At 47.0% G+C, this 20,796-nt stretch overlaps 1 protein-coding gene across 1 annotated transcript in view; it reads left to right on the plus strand.

Moving 5' to 3' along the window:
- Positions 1-538: 538 nt before the first annotated feature.
- APOB (apolipoprotein B) overlaps positions 539-20,796 on the plus strand; it is a 39,386-nt gene continuing 19,128 nt past the window's right edge. The window contains exons 1-20 of the mRNA XM_031466641.2: positions 539-611; positions 954-992; positions 1,991-2,106; positions 3,190-3,335; positions 6,025-6,178; positions 6,866-7,021; positions 7,462-7,586; positions 8,281-8,366; positions 9,400-9,619; positions 10,357-10,584; positions 10,844-10,961; positions 11,071-11,217; positions 11,933-12,144; positions 12,406-12,643; positions 13,226-13,402; positions 14,788-14,979; positions 16,076-16,243; positions 16,668-16,879; positions 19,569-19,751; positions 20,525-20,646. Coding sequence (XP_031322501.2) covers positions 539-611; positions 954-992; positions 1,991-2,106; positions 3,190-3,335; positions 6,025-6,178; positions 6,866-7,021; positions 7,462-7,586; positions 8,281-8,366; positions 9,400-9,619; positions 10,357-10,584; positions 10,844-10,961; positions 11,071-11,217; positions 11,933-12,144; positions 12,406-12,643; positions 13,226-13,402; positions 14,788-14,979; positions 16,076-16,243; positions 16,668-16,879; positions 19,569-19,751; positions 20,525-20,646 — 3,112 coding nt within the window. The remainder of the gene's footprint in view (positions 612-953; positions 993-1,990; positions 2,107-3,189; positions 3,336-6,024; positions 6,179-6,865; positions 7,022-7,461; positions 7,587-8,280; positions 8,367-9,399; positions 9,620-10,356; positions 10,585-10,843; positions 10,962-11,070; positions 11,218-11,932; positions 12,145-12,405; positions 12,644-13,225; positions 13,403-14,787; positions 14,980-16,075; positions 16,244-16,667; positions 16,880-19,568; positions 19,752-20,524; positions 20,647-20,796) is intronic.

Consider the following 20,796-nt stretch of genomic DNA (forward strand, 5'->3'; position numbering starts at 1 on the left):
TGACCCACATTCACAGGTACTGGTCTGGATTGGGGTGTCCACACAAACTCGAAGTCCTCTGAAATGGCAAAGAATGAGTAGGAAGGTGTCTCCACCAAGACGCTCCCGGTGACTACAAAGTCTGCGCAGGGAGCAGGGGTGGCTCTGGCCCCTCATCTCTGGAGGCACCCCTGGGTCAGCGCAGGCTTCTCGGGGACTGAGACCCCGGGGACAGGCGAGGCCCGGAGTGGCCCTGGCTGAGTCTGAGCTGAGCCCCTCGCCCGGCCCCTCCTGCGGCTCCGAGCCGGGCCAGGTGCGGAAAAGCAAACAGGCCCGGACACCGCCCTTTGGACCTTTTGCAATTCGCCCGGCGCTCTTTCAGCCCCGGTGCCGCGGCCCTGGCCGGGCGGCCTCCCATAAATAGGGCGCGGGCGCTGGCCGCGCATTCCCGGCTCAGGGACTACTGCCTGTGGGAGCGGGTCCCTGCGCAACCAGCGAGCAGTGGGGAGGCCAGGCCCAGCCAGCGAGGGTCCGGGGGGAGCCGCCGCCCAGGTCGGCCATGGGCCCGCCGAGGCCCGCGCTGCCGCTGCTGCTGCTGCTGCTGCTGCTGGCGGCCGCCGGCGCCCGAGCCAGTGAGTGAGGCCGCCCAGCGCGGCCGGGGTGCGGGGCTGGGGGTCGGGGCGAGAATCAGAGCCCAGGGGCGGAAGCCAGGGCAGGGGAGGTGGCCGGGACAGCTTGGGCCCGGGTTAGGGGGAAAGCAGCCAGAGGGGCAGGGGTCAGGGGCACGGGACCAACTGGGTGGCTCCTCCAGCCTCAGGATGGGGTCGGGGGCGGGGGCGGAGCTGGGATTCGGTTCTTCAGAATTTGCTTCCTTCCCAAAAGATCAAAGTCCTATTCAGTGTTCCTCCCTGTCAGACCCTAAGACCCATCTGGAAGAAAGGGAAAACTCAGTTGTCTTTCTCCTTTTCTTACAGGAGATGAAGTGCAGGAAAGTGTCAGGCCCAGCTGTCCAAGTACGTCGTTGCCCAGCCCCCCAACCCATCCCTCTGCACCTCGGGTCACTGAAATGCTGTGATGCTGTGATTGGTGTACACTGTTCTGAGCCCAAGAAGCCAGTTCCTTGAGCTTCTGCCCACCTCTGAGGGGTCTCAGCTCTCTTTTACATGACCTTCCGATCTGTCCCAGAAGCTTGGTGTGGGGGGAAGGGTGGGGAAGGGACTGTCATTCTGTTGGGCCCCGGACATTTTATAGAGACATCACTGTCCTGTTTGTCAGGGGTTAATCATTAATTTGAAGCACAGGAGAGGAGGAAATGCTGACTTTAACCTTTGTGCAGAAATCCAGACCCCCACCCCTTTGTATTTACCTGACCCCTAGGGGTCAAGGAAGCTGGCCTTGCAGTGGTACCCAGTGTGCTGAGTGGGAGGCCTCTTATGGGGCAGCACTGCCATCTCGTGGGCATCTTGCATCACTGCATCTGGGTTCATGATCCAAATGTTCTTTTTCTCAAATTGTTCAGAAAATTCCTCTCAATCACAGTGGAAACCTCCAGAAATTCCTTCTTGGAGGTTTTTTAAGTGAGCCAGATACCCCTAATAATTAATGTACTTTGCCTCAGGTATTTGGTAGAACCAAAAAAGAGCCACAGAATAATGGTATTTTCAAGCTGAAAAGGCAATGAAAGATCCTTACTTTATGCTGACAACCCTCCATTTTCCAGGGAGTCTGTCTTGTAGACTTTCTGACTCTCATCACTTGACACCCCCTGCCCTGCACCTCAGATATTATATTCAAGGAATGTCAGCTCATTTAAATGTTACCCTCAGCAAAACCATAATGGAGGAGTTAAATCCATAAAGGAAAATTAAGTGTAAGGCAAAGTCAATTAAAAATAATTTGAGTTTAATTACCACTTTTGATTATCTATGCCACTACCCCTCTCTGCCCAGGAATGACTGTCCTCAGGCAAGTTATTTCTGCTCTGTGGCTGACTTAATTCCCCTCGTTGCAGAAGATGCAACACGATTCAAGCACTTCAGGAAATACGTGTACGACTACAAGGCAGAGAGTTCCAGTGGCGTCCCCGGGACTGCTGATTCAAGAAGCTCCACCAAGATCCACTGCAAGGTGTGAGGGGAGATGGAGGGGACCCTGGAACCCAGGGCTTAGCAAACCCAGCTCACACCAGGACTGTTGTAATCTTAAAGTGCTGGGAAAGTCGGCCACTTTGCTGAGAAGTTGTCCACCATTGAAAACTTTACCCACCACACGTATCTTCCCATTCGCTTCCAAGACGTAATTTGCAGCAGGTGACCCAGAACATCCGCATTGCACACCAGTAGATTTAACGTGTTGCAACGTGTCCAGTGGGTGCGCCAAGGGAGGTGGGCACCTCAGGAAAGCATTCTGGAGTGCGGTTTTTATAACCTAAGTCCAACAGTATCTGCTACTAAAAACGAATTGAAAATGAAAAATTTAAACATGTAGTTTATTCTCAAATAAAACTTTGCTTGTTGTTGAGACTGACTATACTCATATCCATGTTCCTGTGGAACAGACCTAAGGGCCTCTACTGGGGTTCATCTGGGAACGAGAACTCCGGCTGGGTCATCTTCTTCCTAGGGCTCCCGAGTCTGTGCCATCAGATAAGGTAGCCAGGAGCCACATGTGGCTGTTTATATTGAATAAAAGTAAAAATTCCGTTGCTTAGTCACAGAGCCTCAGTTCAAGTGTCCAGTAGCCACCTAGTGGCTCCCGGGTTGGATAATGCAAATGGAGAACGTTTCCATCACTGCAGAAGGTTCTTTATAAACAGTGCTGGATGACGACTAGGGCTTAAAGTCCAGCTGTCTGTGTCCACCTGTCTGTGACGCTCTGGAGGGGCCCTGATAGATACAGTTGGTTTTGGATTTTGGGTTTTTATGGTCCCATTAAGGAAACATATGCTGTTGAAGCCAATGCTAGCCTCCTGGTTTTCTTCCTAACTCTCACTCTTAGGCTGCATTTCTTCCAACCAGCTGTACCTCCTTATGACTAACGTGAGTGCATTTAGAACCAATAAAAAGATATCCTCCTTTACAAAAATGCAGAGGGGAGGACGTCAGAAACTTGGTACCCCGGGCCAGGGAAAAGGGCAGAAAGTCCTGGGCGGTGGGGGGATCTTGTGCTCTGGGTGGAGAGTCTTGATGTGCCATTACCTTCCCTTCTCAGGTCGAGCTGAAGGTCCCTCAATTCTGCAACTTTATCCTGAATACGAGCCAGTGCTCCCTGAAAGAGGTGTATGGCTTCAACCCTGACGGCAAGGCCTTGCTGAAGAAGGCCAAGAACTCCGAGGAGTTTGCTGCCGCCATGTCCAGGTAAGACGTGGGCCCGAGCACTGAAATTTCTGAGCTCTGGGCGTCACCGCACATGTTGCGTGTGAGTATGTGTGTGTCCCCTGAGGTGTGGATGTGTGTGTTTATGTTAGGCACGTATGTGAGAAGAAGTGTTTGTATTCTCTGTTCACCGTGGATCAGCTGAGCTCTCACAATAATCAAAAAGAGGGAAGCAGTATTCACCCTCCCCTAGTGAGCTTCCCCTAATTCTCATTTAAATGTGCTTCCAAAAGATCTCATGCTTTAAAAAAAATTCCTTGAGACAAGAAAGCTGAAATGATTTGTTTAAACAAGTGCGAATACGTGTTTAAAAAATAAAGCAAGGCAGTACCTGGTGGTCTTCAGAGAGGGTCCCGGGAGGACTTGTTGGTGTGGCCAAACATGGCAGGCAGTGCAGGGAAGCCGAACACCAGCTTCAAGGAGTCCAGGGAGAGCCACGGCCTGAGCCACTGTCCCGCCAGGGCCGGCATTCTGCCAGCGCACAGTGCCCGGGCCATTCCTGCTGTGTACGGCCGGCATCTCTCTGACTGGCCAGTTTCCATGTCGTACTGGTTTTCAGATTTTTTTGAATTTCACCCCTACCTCATCTCCAGGTCATAGTTTGTAGAAGTGTGTGTGGATACAGACAGTCATGGATTTGTGGATTTGGTAGCATCAGAAACTGCCCCCCTGCCTATCTTTCAATTTGTTAAACATTAGACTTAGAAGCCAGAATAGGCCTGGGTGCTTCTGCCTCTCACCAATACATCCTGTTTTATCCTAGACCCGAGGGGGAGTGCAGTGACAGAAGGGAGTATAGTTCCTTTTTGGTCCTTACCCTCCTCCAAACAAAAGGACTCCTGCTTTTTTTCCCCAAAAAATTATTTATTTAAAATTCTTATTTTAATTATCATTTATTTAATTATAGCTGAAGTTGAATTTTTTTTAAGCGTCCATTATCCATTTTTTCCTATGAAATCTATTTTTGCACATGCTCATTTTTCTATTGGAGTTTTGATCTTTTTATAAGTAGAATTTATTTTCTATTTTATGGAGATTAGGATTCTGCTATATATGTTGGAAATATTTTGTTTTCAGTTTGCTATTTTCTTATTATTGTGTTTGTATTTTTCCATGTTCAATTTTTTAATATTTATATGTAGTTAAATTTTTTTTTTCTTTTGTGATTTCCAGGATTTTGGTTTTATTTACTCCAAGATGTTTTCTTCTTGTTGTTTTATTGTATCAGCTTTTTTTGTATATATATATTTTTATTGACGTATAGTCAGTTTACAATATTGTGTTGAGGGACTCCTGCTTTTGAGCTCAAGGCTTTTTCGTAAGCCTGTATCACAGTGTCTGGAACTTTCTGAGACAGTGCAGAGCTGTGGGAAACGTGCCTGGTTTCCTTTTCTTTCTTCTGACTTGACTGGAGCAGGTGCAGCCAGACCCTTTGACACCCTCTAAGGAAGTCCCCAAAGAAAGGTCCCCAAGATCAAAGTTGACCCAAGCTTTAGATGTAGCCTGAGATCATATAAAAGAGTGAATATCGAACAAACGTATGAAAAGCTGGAACTCACTAGGGGTCAGGAAATGCAGATTAATGTAACAACAAGATATTTATCATCTTACACCCGTAAGACTATGGGAATTTAAAACAGCTGTAGCACTGGTTGTTGGCAAGCCGACGAGGAGGAGTGTACCCTCATGCGTTGAGGGTGGGAATGAGTACCACTAGTCAGTATCTATTATAATTAAATGTACTTGTAGCCCTTGACACAGCAGTTTCAAAGTCTGAGTCTGTAGCCCATGAAAAGAAAAGCAGTAATGTCTGATGATATATGCATAAGGATGTTTATTTCAGTGTTGTTTGGGTGGTGAAAAAAAAATTAAAATTAAAAAATCCAGGAAGAGAGAAAATGAATGCCATCAAATAGGGGAATGTCTCAGTAAATCATATACAACCATAGAATAGAATTTTATACAACTGTTAAAAAAGAATCTGTCAGAGCTCTATCAGCGGACTCAGAAGGATTTTCACGGAGTAGAGAAAAGCACGATAAAGAAAAGTGTACAAGTGTTAGCCACTGTATATAAAAATAGATTAAAAGAAAAACGTTTCTGCTGTATAGCACAGGGAACTATGTTCAATATCTTGTAATAACCTTTAATGAAAAAAATAGGAAAATGAATATGTATGTATATGCATCACTGGGACATTGTGCTGTGCACCAGAAATTGACACATTGTAACTAGTGGTACTTCAATTTAAAAAAAAAAAAAAGAAAAGTATATAATAAAATACCATTTGGGTAAAACAAGCAATGATGAAACCTTTCTCTGTAGATATTCTCACCCCACACTCTGTGTAGGATTGTCTGAGTGTGGGGACACAAATGGAACGCCCCGGAGGTGGTTCTGCAGGGAGCATGGCCAGAGACTGATGTAGGTAGAAAACAGACAGGGGATGGGTAAGCCAAGCCAAAGAGGGAAAGAAATGAAAGAATACCAAATGCGTACACATGTTTGTGTACCTTTTTGAAAAGGTATGTACACTGTATAGATACATGTATAAAGAAAAGATGCGAAAAGAAAAGCAAGCAAAAAGGAGGCTGCAAAGCCACGCAGCTGACATCCAACAGGTTCCCAGTGGAGAGAAGACACCCCTGTGACCGCACTCTCTCCGGGGCAGGTACGAGCTCAAGCTGGCTGTTCCTGAAGGGAAGCGAGTGGTACTTTACCCAGAGAAGGAAGAGCCTAAACACATCCTGAACATCAAGAGAGGCATCATTTCTGCCCTCCTGCTTCCCCCGGAGACAGAAGAGGCTAAACAAGTGTTATTTCTGGTGAGAAATCTCGAAAGCCAGTAAGAGAGGCCCTGGTAACTCATCTTCGCATATTGTACATGGAGTGCATCACTGACTCCGCTGCGTGGCGGGTTACACAGGAGGCCCTGTATTGCTGTGAAGCACCGTGCCCGAGGTGCCAGCTGTGCTCTGGGCCCACTGAGGGACCATCATCCCAATTAGCCTTCTCAGGTTGGGTCTACTTTTCAGCCAGTTTTGGGGGTGTCCTGATCACGCTACTCCTTTGATTTTGTTTTATTACCACAAGGCGTAACACAGTAAATAATTTTGTTTTAAACACAGAAAATAATTCAATCTGTTTGCCAGGCTCTTTTAAGAATTTCAGGTTTTGATCTGAGAGTTAAAATTGACTTCCGTCCTACGAGCATTTTTGAGCCCTTACTGTGTTCTGAGTTGTGTACGGCGCTGTACTTGGAGAACACAGAGCTGCATCCTGCAGAGGCCTCTCCTCGGGGATCGCCAGAACCACCCTTACCTGGTTTTCTCACCCCAACTCTGGCTGCCCAGGAACCAGCAATGCCCACACTCTGCCCAAGAGGATGCAACTTTCTCCTAAATCCACGTTGCTCCTGCTTTTTCTCCCAGGTTCCTTTCCCAGCCCCACCCCAAGCTCCGAAAGATGTTTCCCCACGTTGAATGCACCTGTTTTATCTTCTGCTCCCATAGGATACCGTGTATGGAAACTGCTCCAGTGACTTTACCGTTAAAACAAGGAAGGGAAATGTGACAACTGAAATATCCATCGAAAGAAACCTGGAGAATTGTGACAACTTCCAGCCCATTAGCACAGGAGTTAGCCCTCTTGCTTTGATCAGGGGCATGGTAAGTTTCACATCCGCACTGCTACTCACACTAGCTGCAGCCTCCTCATTATTTCAATTCTGGAATGTTAGAGCTAGTAGGAATCTCAGAGAAAACGTCTAGGCAAAGAAAATGCAAGGAGCAGCAGCGTGTGAAGTGTTCGTGCATGGAAGGACAGGCATGTGTAGGATCCCAGGTTATATATACTTTGTGCAGGATTAGGGGTCCATTGGGGTGGAATAAAAAGCGTCAATAGCTTGGCTCAGCTGGGGAATGCCAAGTTGCTGCGTCCCCTTGTCTAAAGCTCAATTACCAAGCTCTTTTCTTTAACTGAGTTTACCCAGTGGTACAGAACTCCCATTCCCCTACCCTCTTCCCTGAAAGTAAATGCCTTTGGCAGGAGTCTCAGGTTCAAGCCCCAGGGACTGATGAACATGCTTGTCCCCTGATCTCATTCATAGACCCGCCCCTTGTCAACCCTGATTGGCAGCAGCCAGTCCTGCCAGTACACCCTGGACCCTGAAAGCAAGCATGTGTCGGAAGCCATCTGCAAGGAGCAACACCTGTTCCTGCCTTTCTCCTACAAGTAGGTCACCTGCTGCACCCCTACTAATGACTCTGGTCATTTATGGGGTCGCTGTGAGCTGAATGCTTCTCAGATGCCTGTTCAAAGCTAGGCTGTGCCTGGGAGGGGATTGTGAAGAGATGCAAAGCAGAGCCCAACCCCATTTCCCCTTTTCAAGTTAACCGGCAGTTTGGTAGGAAAATATTAGGCGTGCAAAACAATTTGAAACCAACACAAGATATCTGAGACCCAGATTTAAGGGCTGTAGATGAGGAAACACTGGGCATCATGGCAGGCTGCCCTGGTTAGAAAGGCTTTGTGGAAGATTTGAGAATTGGACTAGAGAACGGAGTATCCAAATCCATTTTGAGCCTGGTTGGTCAACTAGTATTTATTGAGTAACTGCCGTATTCTTGGCGCTGTGCTGTGGGAGATACAAAGGAATTTCGAAGCACAGTGTTTGTCCATTCCCTCTGGGCACTCCAGAATGGCGGGGGGTTGTAAAGTACATGTGTCCTGATGGAAGGACAGCCAGCATGACCAGAAGGAGGTGGTGCTGTTCACTGGGGAGCCGAGGACAGCTGGGTTTACCTGTGGTTTGAAAGGTGAGCAGGACTTGGGTAGAAGCGGAGATGGGAGAAGCGCTGGACGTGAGAAGAATGGAGCGCCCCGGGGAGCTGGCCCTCCGGACATGATGTGCCTCCTTTGTTACCAGGAATAAGTATGGGATGATGACACAGGTTTCACAGACTCTGAAACTTGAAGACACACCCAGGATCAACAGCCGCTTCTTTGGTGAAGGTGAGACTTTATGTGCGCATGGTGACTGGGGCGGGGAGGTCTGCCCACGACGTACCCACCATGGCTGAGCTCCTTGCTGGGCCCTGGGAAATGTCGCGGCTCTCGAGGTCAGCCTGTGGGCAATTCTGGTGAGACAGTATATTCGTTTCGTAAGTTCAGATGGCAGCGGGGTAAAGGGAAGGGAGGAGCTCCCCACAGCTCCCGTGTTTTTGTAAGCAGGAAGCTGGCCCCCTAAGCCTTCCTCTGGTAGACCTGGCCGCCTCAGACACCCCGTGATAAGGCTGAAGGAACGTTAGAGATCTCCAGACCAGCCCTAGCCCTGCTCTGGCCTTGTGTTTGAATCTTTCTTATGCCTTACCTTATCGTTCTCAGCAACCAGTGATGTCATGTGGTAGCATCGTGTGCTTTTATACCCATTCTACAGAAGGGGAAATGACGCAGAGGGGCTTAGTCACGTGTTAAAGGTCACAGGCTATCGGAGGCAGTGCAAAATGGGCCTCCAGGTCTCATCTAAGCCAGGATTCCTTCTCTTGCGTGACATTTCCATGCTGACTTCATAGGTGAGAGCAGGACGAAGGAGGGGACACAAAAGGGTCTTCCTCTCTCCCACACACTGCCATTAGACCCAACTGGACGAAACAATGGGTGAGCTTCAGTGAGTCTAACCACAGCTGTAGCCACCGCATGAGCAGCAGCACCTCCTCACCAGCTCTTTTAGGCAAAAGGGTCATCTGATACCAGATTCACACAAGCCTGGATTCAATTCCAGCTCTGCCCCTTACACCCAGAAAGGTCCCAGGCTGGGCGAGTGTCTCACCTCTGGGTTCCCTTGTCTTTAAATAGAGGAATACTGCCACCCACAGGGAGAGTGCGATGAGTCAGTGAAACACAGAAGTCAGACACCGAGCACAGGATCGTTCTCTTTCCCTCTCCCCTTTGCTGACCCCTCCGCAGCCTCCAGTTTCCAGTAGACCAAGCTGTGGCTGAGATGTGAAGGTAAGCCGGAATCCCTCTGACACGCCCCTCCTTCCAGGTCCCGAGGCGGTGGGTCTTGCCTTTGAGAGCACCAAGTCCACGTCACCTCCAAAGCAGGCCGAGGCCATCCTGCAGACCCTCCAGGAGCTGCAGAAACTGCACGACTCCGAGCAGAACTCCCAGAGAGCCAACCTCTTCTATAAACTGGTGACCGAGCTGAGAGGCCTCAGCAGCGAGGCAGTCGCATCCCTCTTGCCAAAGCTCATCGAGGTGTCCAGGTATTTTTTTACCCATCACAGCTCAGTCTCTCACAGGTTATAAATTAATCGTAGACAGCTGAGACCTTGGCCAAAGAATCTCAGGGACCATTGAAATTTCAAACCAGTTAATCAATTAGTCAATCAACTAACATTTGTTGCACAAAGAAATATCAATTAAGATGTCTCGAGTTCCATGGGCAACACACACATACATACATTGCATCCAAGGTAGATATGTATTTGTGTATTAAAATAGGAGGGAAATATTTCCCACATTTTGATGGATATCTTCTAGTTCCTAGTTCTATTAGGGGTACCCTGGAAAGTTTGAGAGGAAAAGAAGTCTGCCTTCTGGAAGCTCATAGGCTAGAGGAAAGAGAATTCAGGCAAACAATACAGTGACTTCTCTTTACTTCCGTGCGCTGGCTCTTAGTGCTGTGAAGGGGAGAGAAGGGTCTCAGGACTGAAGGGGTGTTTGCCTGGCATATTCTGTGCTCTGACCAAAGGACCACAGTCCTCTGTGGGTGTTGAGTCCAGGGGGTCCTTCTTCAGACTTTCCCCCGTGGTGCTTCTCCAGTGGAAAATGATTGGAGGGAAGGCTTCCTAGTTCTAGGGATCTGAGTGGGGTTTTGGAAGTTGGTTGGATTTGGATAGTGAATAAGGGGGATTCCTGGCAGAGGGAACGCCACGGGCCAAGGATATTTTAGCTGCCTAGAAAGTGATCTTTATAACTTTCTCTGTCCTTTTCTTTTTAGCCCCATCACTTTACAAGCCTTGATTCAGTGCGGACAGCCCCAGTGTTACACTCGCATCCTCCAGTGGCTGAAGACTGAGAAAGCCAATCCTCTTCTGATAGATGTTGTGACCTACCTGGTGGCCCTGATCCCACAGCCCTCGGCCGAGAGGCTGCGGGAGATCTTTAACATGGCGAAGGAGCAGCACAGCCGGGCCACGTTCTATGCTCTGAGTCACGTGATCAACAAGTGAGTTTTATACTGCTTCTCCTCGTGGGAGCTGAGGAAGACCCCACATCTCTGTATTAAGTTTGTACCCTCCCTCCACTTGAAATTTCTGGTGCTTCCTCTTTTGTTTTTCAACTGGTCATTTTGAGAATAGTACAATGAAATGAGAAATCAGCAAACATAAATGTGTATTTTAAGATAAACTTTTGTTCTTCTGTTTATTGCTTGTATTCTGTATTCTGTTATTACTGTAAACCCAACTATTATTATTATTCTGTAGCTATCATAAGACAGACCCTGCGGGGACACAGGACCTGCTGGACATTGCTGATTACCTACTGGAACAGATTCGTGATGACTGCACTGGGAACGAAGATCACACCTACTTAATTCTGAGGGTATTTTCAGTGTTTTGTGTAATATGCATCATTTCAGAAGTACTTTTCCTGTCCACCCTTCACTTCTCCTTCTGCATCCTAATTCCCTCTTGTTTTATTTCCAATGCAGGTCATTGGAAATATTGGCAGAACTATGGAGCAGCTAACCCCGAAACTCACACCCTCCATCCTGAAATGTATCGAAAGTAGACAGCCATCACTGCTGATTCAGAAGGCTGCCATCCAGGCCCTGCGGAAAATGGAACTTAGAGACGAGGTGAAGTCCACAGACGAGGGCTGGAAGGGAAAAGTTTATTTAGATTGACAAAGATTTGGAATGAGATTCTAAATCTCATCATTGCTCTGACTTTAGTCTTCTGCTTTTTAATTGCAAATTTTAATTGCAAATTTCAACACACCTATTGACTTCCTAGCAGTATGTGGACTTGAGAGAAATATTTGACTACAGCAGGCAGAATGAGATCTTCACTACATGTGTCCTCCTGCCAGACTGACCATCACTCCCATCTTGGCAAAATATGCCTAATTTTCCTAATGCCCCTAACCTAGGATGGTCAAACTGGCACCACCAGTTTAAGTGGCAAAGACTCCAGAGCTTTGGAGACAACCTTATTTATTTATTAGCTCCAAGTTCTCACTATCCCACCCCAGCTTTACGCTCATATTGAAATAATTTATGTTAAAACAACTTTATTTTCAGTTAGTGGTAGATCTCTAGGAAGTGGTAACTTGGCCATAATGGGTGTATTTTAATGCAATTGAATTCAGCATGCATTAGATGGGTGTCTTCTGAGAACCCTTCCTTGAGCTCTTTGCTCTGGGGGAACACTGACAAGAAGGTTCAGTGCCAACATTTGAAGAATTATTATAGAGAAATTCAGCCTGCACATGGTAAGACCAGGCATGTTTGCCGGGCACGTTCTGTGTTCTGACGAGAGGACATTGATAACAGTCCTCTCTTTTGGCTCCAGGTCCGGGAAGTCCTTCTTCAGACTTTCCTCAGCAACACCTCTCCCGGGGACAAGCGACTGGCTGCCTACCTCATGCTCATGAGGGGCCCTTCCCTGTCGGATATTAACAAAATCACCGAACTTCTCCCCTTGGAACAGAATGAGCAAGTGAAGAACTTTGTGGCTTCCCACATCGCCAACATCTTAACCTCAGATGAGCTGTCTATCCAAGAGTAAGTAAGAGCAATTTTCCTCCATCTGCTCCAAAAGACTGAAATTCCAAACCTCGATTCTGATTTCACCACTGCCTGCCCTTTATAGAGTGTTTTTCTTCTGGAACAGCATCTGTGTGAAAGTGCAGCAGATCTGAGCCAAACTCTCAGGGCAAGTGAAACCCACATGGTTTGGTAGTGATTGGAAATCCATATTTACTTGCGGTAAGAGAGTAACACGATGTGGTGTCGGCTCAAAATATCCCCCTTCTTTTCATCTAGTTTGAAGAAGTTAGTGGAAGAAGCTCTGAAAAAATCTCAACTTCCAACTGTCATGGACTTCAGAAAATTTTCCCGGAACTATCACCTTTCCAAATCTATTTCTCTCCCATCACTTGACCCGTTCTCAGCCAAAATTGAAGGGAATCTTATATTTGATCCAAATGATTACCTTCCTAAAGAAAGCATGCTGAAAGCGACCCTCACAGTCTTTGGATTTGCTCCAGCGGACCTGTTCGAGGTATGTGTGAGACTGAAGCAGAGTCCGACGTTTTCCAGCACATTCTGTTCTCCCCCATAAGCAGAACGTCAGGTCAAGGGAGCCGTGAGGCAGCCACCAGAGGAACAAGAGTCATCAGGCAGTTGTACATCACTTTGAGGCCTTCTCTCTCCCTCCTCCCTCACCTTCCTGCCTCCCCGATGGGGGTCATCTGAAGCATGACTCCTTAGAATGGACGGAAATGCAGGTGACTCAGAGAAGCCCTTAGACCCAAAATCCAAGGAAGCACATGGGCTGCACAGTCAGACCGAACTGGTTCAAACCCCAGATCCACTCCCAACTCTGAATCTCTGGTTTAACTATTTATCTTCTCTGAACCTTAGCTGCTTCTTCTAGGGAAAAAAAAGGCACATAATAAGTTCTGCCATTCAAGATGCTGGTGAGATTTAAATAAGACAACTCCTGCGGAGTGCTAAGCTCAGCTCCTGCCCTGTAGTATTCACTGAATACTTGTTGAATGAAATGAACGTAAAGAGGGGAATGGGAGGCTGACAGACCACAGAGAAACCTGATGGCATTTTCTTGGTTGACTTTCTCTCTCAGATTGGTTTGGAAGGAAAAGGCTTTGAGCCAACATTGGAAGCTCTTTTTGGAAAGCAAGGATTTTTCCCAGACAGTGTCAGCAAGGCTTTGTACTGGGTTGATGGTCAAGTTCCTGATCGTGTCTCCAAGGTCTTGGTGGACCACTTTGGCTACAGCAAAGATGATAGACGTGAGCAGGTATGTTGTTGGTTTTTTTTTAAGTTTCCTCTCAAGGAAAGCTTTCGGTGTCAATGCAGAAACATTTTTACCTAAGCCTGGAAGTCATCAAGGAATGATCTAACTGACAAATATGGCTGTTGTCAATCAGTCTAGTGGGAAGAAGAGCCAGAATCCTCTGCAGCCATGGGCCTCCTGGAGATTGAATTCATGTTGAATTCAGTCGCATCAGAGTGTGAACTCTGGGGCATGGGTTTGAACCTTGCGCTCTCCAAGCTCTGCATACCTATGCAAGTTGCTTGATGTTATGTCTCTCTGTTTCAGCATCCCCAGAATGCTAATGATAATCCATACCCTTCACAAGGATGTTTAAAGACTAAATGAAAAAATGTAAAATGCTAACCAGAGTGCCTGACTCCAGTACTGATTATTCAATAAGCAGATACTATCATACTTTTTAAATTCATGCTTTCATTGTTATTAACTACTTTCTTTGGCTCTTACCCTCATCTGTGCCCTAGCTTATGGGAGCACAATCCTCTTTGGTGCCAGCATAAGCCTCCACTGAAGGAGTAGAAAATAGATTGTATAACCTGAAACTTCTTATTCCTTAACTTTCTGCTACCCAAAGCATGGTCTAGTCATTGGCATCATATCACCAGAGCTTGTTAGAAATGCAGGTTCTCAGGCCCCTCTGGGCTCTACTGAATCAGAATCTGCATTTTCATGAGATCCCCAGGTGACTGGGATGCACATTTCAGTTTGAGAAGCAGGATGATAATTTGCTCCTAGATGCTCACAAATGGTCCTACCTCCATCTCCTGTTTACTTACCTCCACTCGAGGCTGAGGGTCTTCGATCTGTTTTGGGTCTGTGATCACTCTTTTCTTTCTCAATGCCTAAGAGTCAGCCTGTGGAATTCTTATCTCTAAGAATAACTTATGTAGAGAAGAACTTATCTAAATCAGGTATTTTCAAGCTTTTGGCTAATGTATATGGCAGCTAAGCTTTCCCGAGAAACCCCAAGTGTTCTTCCCTAGTCAAAGGAAAGAGGGAAGAAGCAGGGGAGGGGGGAGAGGCAGAGGATATTCTAATCTTGGGGGGCCATAGGGATCCTGGGATCCTGGAGAGCAGAGATTACACTGACTATGCCTACATCATTCAAGTTAAGAACAGTGTGGAAGCACCACTGTCCCTGACAAGACCTGTTTCTTCATCTCAGTTTGGAGGAGCTATCTTTTGATGACAGGTGGGAGCCTGATCTCAGTGTCTGCCTTGCGTCCCCATTTCCTTGAGTGTTTGTGTCTAGGCCCATCACAGCTGCAGCAGATGGAACCCACATCAGCAATCTAAAGTTGTTTGTCAGTGCTAACAGCTGACTAGACATTTTGTTGTTAAAATCCCAGGACATGGTCAATGGAATTATGCTCAATGTGGACAAGCTGATCAAAGACTTGAAATCCAAAGAACTCCCAGAAGCCAGAGCCTACCTCCACATCTTGGGAGAGGAGCTTGGCTTTGTCAAGCTGCATGACCTCCAGCTCCTGGGGAGGCTGCTGCTGAATGGTGTCCATACTCTGCAGGGGATCCCCCAGTTGGTAAGTGGGCCAGGCCCCATCAAAGGGTGATAAGATTAGCCTGTGCTCTTTTGGGGTCTCCCAGACTCCCTTATGGTCCCAGCCACGCCAACCAGAGAAAGTACTTGTTCTTCCTTCAAAGAGGCAGGTTTCCCTTGAATTTCAGGGAAGAAAATTCTTGGATTGCAAGGAATCCATAACATTTAGAAATGGAGCTAGTCATCATGTTAGATGTATTTTTTTTTTAATTGAAGTATATAGTCAGTTATAATGTGTCAATTTCTGGTATACAGCACAATGTCCCAGTCACGCATATACATAAATATATTTGTTTTCATAGTCTTTTTTTATTAAAGGTTATTACAAGATAGTGAATATAGTTCCCTGTGATTGGATAGATGTATCTTTTAAGAGGATTTATTTGTTCATCTGGAAAACAATGTTAAGTGTATCTCCCTCTACCTAAGCCACAGGTTTCTTTTAATATTGAAATGATGTAATGATTAAGAAAGAATGTGTGTGGCAAACTAAAATCTGCTATCTAAATATGAACTATAGTTTTTATAGTTATTCATTTATTAAGAAGGGAGAAAATAACCAAATATACTCCCTAAGGTGCAGTGAATAATAATGTGGCTTTAATAAAACAGATCTCAATTTACTTTCCAGATGTGTTATAAAAAAACAAAAAGCAATGCATACTGATATGTACATCATTTAAATTAAGCTCATCAGTTTTAAAAAAATTGGTTTTTACCATAATATATTGTGCTGCAAATAAACCTTCATTTACATTTAGACTCCAGAAAACTAGAATTAAGCCATGCCATGCAATGATACTTAAAGTTCATAAATCTCAGAGGCCCAGAAATATTCTGAAGTGCTTTCTGAATCACCAGTTGAAAATGACATGATATCTACCCACGGCAATTTTTTGTTTCCCAATTTGTTGAAAGTTATAGTTATTCATCTATTAAACTATTTGGCTAATTAAAATATGCTGGTCCCTTCCTTTCTGGATAAAGAAGAATAACTATTGTCTGATGTGTGGGAGGTTGCATTTCACGAAGCACCCTTTGGTGAGGCTTACTTTTACTCTCCCCTGTCGGATCTACAGATTAGAGAGACCATAAGGAAAGGCTCAAAGAATGACTTATTTCTTCACTACATCTTCATGGACAATGCCTTTGAACTCCCCACTGGCCTTGGATTACAACTGCAAGTGTCCTCCTCCGGAGTCATCACTCCTGGAATGAAGGCTGGGGTGAAACTGGAAGTAGCCAATGTAAGACTCTGCTCACCTTTTGAGTCCTTCAGGGCAGGTGTGCGTGCAATCTAAAAATATGTTTCCAATTCAAGATGAAGTGCATCATCATTGTAATCACCTCATTAACTTTTACGGAAAACCTTAGGGTTCCCCTAGGGCGCCCCACCTCACTCACTCCACTTGGGCGTGGCAGTCGAGAGGTTTCTGTTATCTTTTTATCTTGCTGTGCTTTAAGTTGACTTGGCCACTTCCCAGTCCTGGGTGCACATTCTGGCCCTGGAGGATTGAGAACTTGGCTTTTGTCCTACAAACAAATCTCCATAATGTTTCCCCTGGTGTGAGTGATCCAGGGATGTCTGCCCAGGGGTGGGAAGGGTGGTTGATCTGACCGCAGGGGACAGGTTATTTAACAAAGACGAGTAGGCCGTTTTTTGACTTACAGATGCAGGCAGAACTGGTGACAAAGCCTTCTGTGACTGTGGAGTTGGTGACAAATATGGGTGTCATCATTCCGGACTTTGCCAGGAGTGGGGTCCAAATGAACACCAACTTCTTCCATGAGACAGGCCTGGAGGCGCGGCTGGCCATGAAGGCCAGGCAGCTGAGGTTCATCATTCCTTCTCCTAAGAGGCCAGTCAAGCTCTTCAGTGGCAGGTAATTCTTTCAGTCAGATCTGAAGCAACAGTTTGAAAGAGAGAATTAATTAGTTTATTGGGGGGGGGGTGTTTTTGTTTCTTCGGTTTTTATTGCTGGTCAGGGGGGACTAGGTTTATTTACTTATTTATTTTAATGGAAGTATTGGGGATCAAACCCAGGACCTCATGCATGCTAAGCATGTGTTCTACCACTGAGCTATACCCTCCCCACCGAAAGAGAGAAGTAAGACTACAGGACTTGGCCAGGCCAGACAGCCAACTGAGATGATTCAGGCCCCAGTGGATGGGGGGGCAGGGGTATGGGGGCAAAGGCGGGGAATGGAGAGAGGGATAAGGCACTGGATTACCTATTTTTAACCTGGCCTAGATCCACTACATAAGGGTCCGCAATTTTTCACATTTTACTAAGGTGAGACTTAAGATCTCCTGCTTAGGTAGTTGCTATTAGGTTGTGTGTTTTTTGTTGTTTTTGAGAATGAAAAAAAAAACACTAGCTGTAGAGAAGTCATCCTTGGGAAATGAACATTGTTCCCAGGAAGATACCAAAGGATGTACCAATCTGTGGCGGCTAGTTCGGTGGGAAAAGCATGGAAGTCCCCATCCCCTGATCATGAGAGGCAGGCTCACATGGAGAGCTCCATTCTCAAACATCCATTCACCTTAGTTTCCATATTTTGGACACATTAGCTTGTTGATTCACATGTAATAAAAACAGTGCTTAATTGCCTAATATAGAAGCATGTTGAATGAGATGCACGAGGTCCCTGACCTAGAGCCTCCAGCTTACAGGAGGGCTGAGGTAGGGGAAGCATTGGAGGACCATGAAATTCTGTGTCGTGGAACCTGTGGCAGTGAGAGAAAGCTTTCTGAAGAAAGCCCCCTGAGCTGAGCCCTGGAAGCTGTGTCAGAGGTACCCAGACAAAAGAGGAAGGCATGAGCGTTCCCGGGCAAAGGGAAGAGTACGTGCAGCAGCCTGAAGGGGAACGTAAAGCGGTCGGGGAACTACAAGAAACTCCGTGTGGTCAAGAGTGTGGGGCGCACAGTGAGGGAGGCCATGCCGGGCTGGCCAGGGGCAGCCCGCAGGGCCACCTTAAGGAGTTTGGACTCTTCTGAAGGCAGAAGGGCTTAACATGGGTGCATAAATACAATAAGGCTGGTGTTTCAGGAAACTCTGATCCCAGAGTGGAAGGTGGGGGGACAGGAAGCGTGGCTGGTGACAGGGAGTCCCACTGAGAACCTGCTATGATCGCCCACGGGAGAGGTGAATGCGGTCCGTGCCAGACGAGGCCCAGGTGGGCAGAGGAGTGAGCTCACCCGGGACTCCGCAGGGGGTAGGAACGGGAGCACTCGGTGATTGACTGGGCATGGGGCCAGGAAGGAGGCGAGGAAAAAGAAAGAGGAAAGAGGGACTGAAGAGGGAGAGTGGCTGGCGTGGAGGATGATGACAAATTCAGTTTTCAGTGTGCCGCCTGGCAGGCCTGTGAGACGGCTGATTACAGCATCCAGCTGAGAGTCGGGCCCGTGGGCCTGAGCTCAGAAAAAAGGTTCAATTTCTATATACAGCTTTGGGACTCATCGGCACACAGAGGTTGCTGAAGTTAGTGATCAGCACGTAGAGACTGATGCAGGGACTGGGACAGAAACGTGGAGAAGATACACACGTGAAGGGAAGAGGCATAAGCGAAGAGCGAGAAGAGGTGACCAGAGAGGCAGGAGAACCAAGGCCATCAGGGGCGTAGAAGCCCAGGAGTGGCCCCACAGGGAGGCCATAGCTGGCACTTAGGGCTTCAGCCCGCCCACCAGCACAGCCTGGTCTTAGGGCACCTCTAAAATGAGGACCCAGCACTGAGAAAAGAACATGAAAGCATCCTTGGATGAAACCAGGACACTGTTGAACTTTTTTGCACTTTCGTACTTTTTAAGTAATTGGGAGGAGGTTACCATCGTCTTTTTCAGAAGTTTCAGATGGTAAAGTCTTAATCTGGCCATAAGGGAGCAGCTCTACTGAATGCTTCCGAGATCAAGAAAGAGTGTCCATTGGAGGCGACTGGAGAGGCTGTTGGAAGCAGCTCCAGAGGCACCTGTTCAGTAAGAAGGCTGTTGAAAGTGGAGGCTGCAAAGGCTGGGAAGTTTCTTGATTGTGAGGGAGACCACAGGAGGCTAGAAGCGAAGGCAAGGGGTGTTGTGTGTATGCACGTGTGTGTGTGTACACAATGCAAGAAGAGACTTGAGTGTGTTTAATGCTGGTGCAAAGAAGCTGGTAGTGAGAGATTTCAGATGAAAGAGAAGTAGGCCACCCCTTATCCCGCACCTTGGGCAGGAAGGGGCACACCCACGGTCAGGTCCCAGTGATCGTCCTTACCTCTCTGGGCCTGTTTCCTCTGTAAAAGGACACTCTTAATGCCTACCGTTGTGGAAATTACAGATAACAGATGTAACGAACTTAGTGCAGTCAGTGCCTTAGTGCAAGTTGTTTTGGGAAACGTAAGAGTCACTGTGATTGTTGCCTTGTTGATGTTCTTACTGTTCTTTGATTCTGGGTAAATCAAAGAATTTGAAGTGGGTGTGGCCAGGAGGGAGATGGAGGGCAGGATAAAGAAGGGGGCATTTGCATGGGGAGAATTGGTGATGTTCATTTTGGTTCATGACTTGAAGATAACTCAGGTTTTTTTCCCTTTCTTCACTAGTAACACATTGCATTTGGTCTCTACCACCAAAACGGAAGTGATCCCACCTCTAATTGAGAACAGGCAGTCCTGGTTGACTTGCAAGCCCTTCTTTACTGGCCTGGACTACTGCACCTCGGGCGCTTACTCCAATGCCAGCTCCACAGACTCTTCCCCCTACTACCCGCTGACAGGGGACACCAGGTCAGAGATGCTCAATGTCCTCACCCAGCATCCACTCACTTTCTTCATTATGGCCACCTATCAGGGCCAACGGAAAATGTATGTTGGAGGTGCTGTGTCACCAGCCACAGGAATTTGCACTGTCCTTTGATTATTTAGAACAGTGGACCTCTGTCCAGCACACCTGAAGGGTACCCACATTCCTACCTGCCCTTTGATTCTAGGACAGGGTGTCTCCATAGGTGGGGAGGGGAAGGGCAGTGTTGGAAGGTGAGGCGTCATGATCCCTAAGGGAGGTCTTAGCTCAAAAGATAAATAACCAAGATGATTATTTCAACTCTCTCAGGGAATGGTACCCATTGTCAATTGAGAATCACTCCTTTAAAAGCATCTCTTTGTAGGTGATACCCCATTTCCCTCCCTCAGGCATTTGAGGAGCCATCTCAGTATGGACGGATACTGATTTGCTCCTAATTCAGTATCCACATCTCTGAGCCTCCAGACACACTGTCATGATCCTTCCTGGAGCCCACTCCCACCTCTTGTTCTCAGCTTTGCTGACACACCAGCCAGCTTCTGCTCTGCTGGTTCAGAAACCCGGGGCATCCTGGGATCTGTCCTTGCCTCGGGCTTTTGGAGAGACTGAAAGGGCTTTATCATTAGTTAAGGACAAGAGACAGTGTTAAATAAGGACCATATTTTTGTTGCAATTGAGGCTGAGTTGTTTGGGGGGACAATCATATCACCATTGACAGCTCTAACCTTACACACCGTGTGCATTATAACATCTTTAGATTTGCACTGGAACTGAAGCCAACAGGAGAAGTAGAGCAGTATTCTGCCAGCATGTCCTACGAACTCCAGAGAGACGGTGAAGCCTTGGTGGACATGCTAAAGTTCGTAACACAGGCAGAAGGCAAGTATCCCGGAGAGGGCGCCTTTCTTCTCTGCCCTCAGTCCTGGCCCAGGACTCACAATGAGAACATACTTATTTAATGTAATCAACAAATATTTACTGAGTGCCAGGTAAAAGTCAAAACTGTTCTAAGAGGTGAGGCTAAAACAG

Source organism: Camelus dromedarius, chromosome 15 (assembly GCF_036321535.1).
Source record: "Camelus dromedarius isolate mCamDro1 chromosome 15, mCamDro1.pat, whole genome shotgun sequence".
In the NCBI taxonomy this organism is placed as follows: domain Eukaryota; kingdom Metazoa; phylum Chordata; class Mammalia; order Artiodactyla; family Camelidae; genus Camelus; species Camelus dromedarius.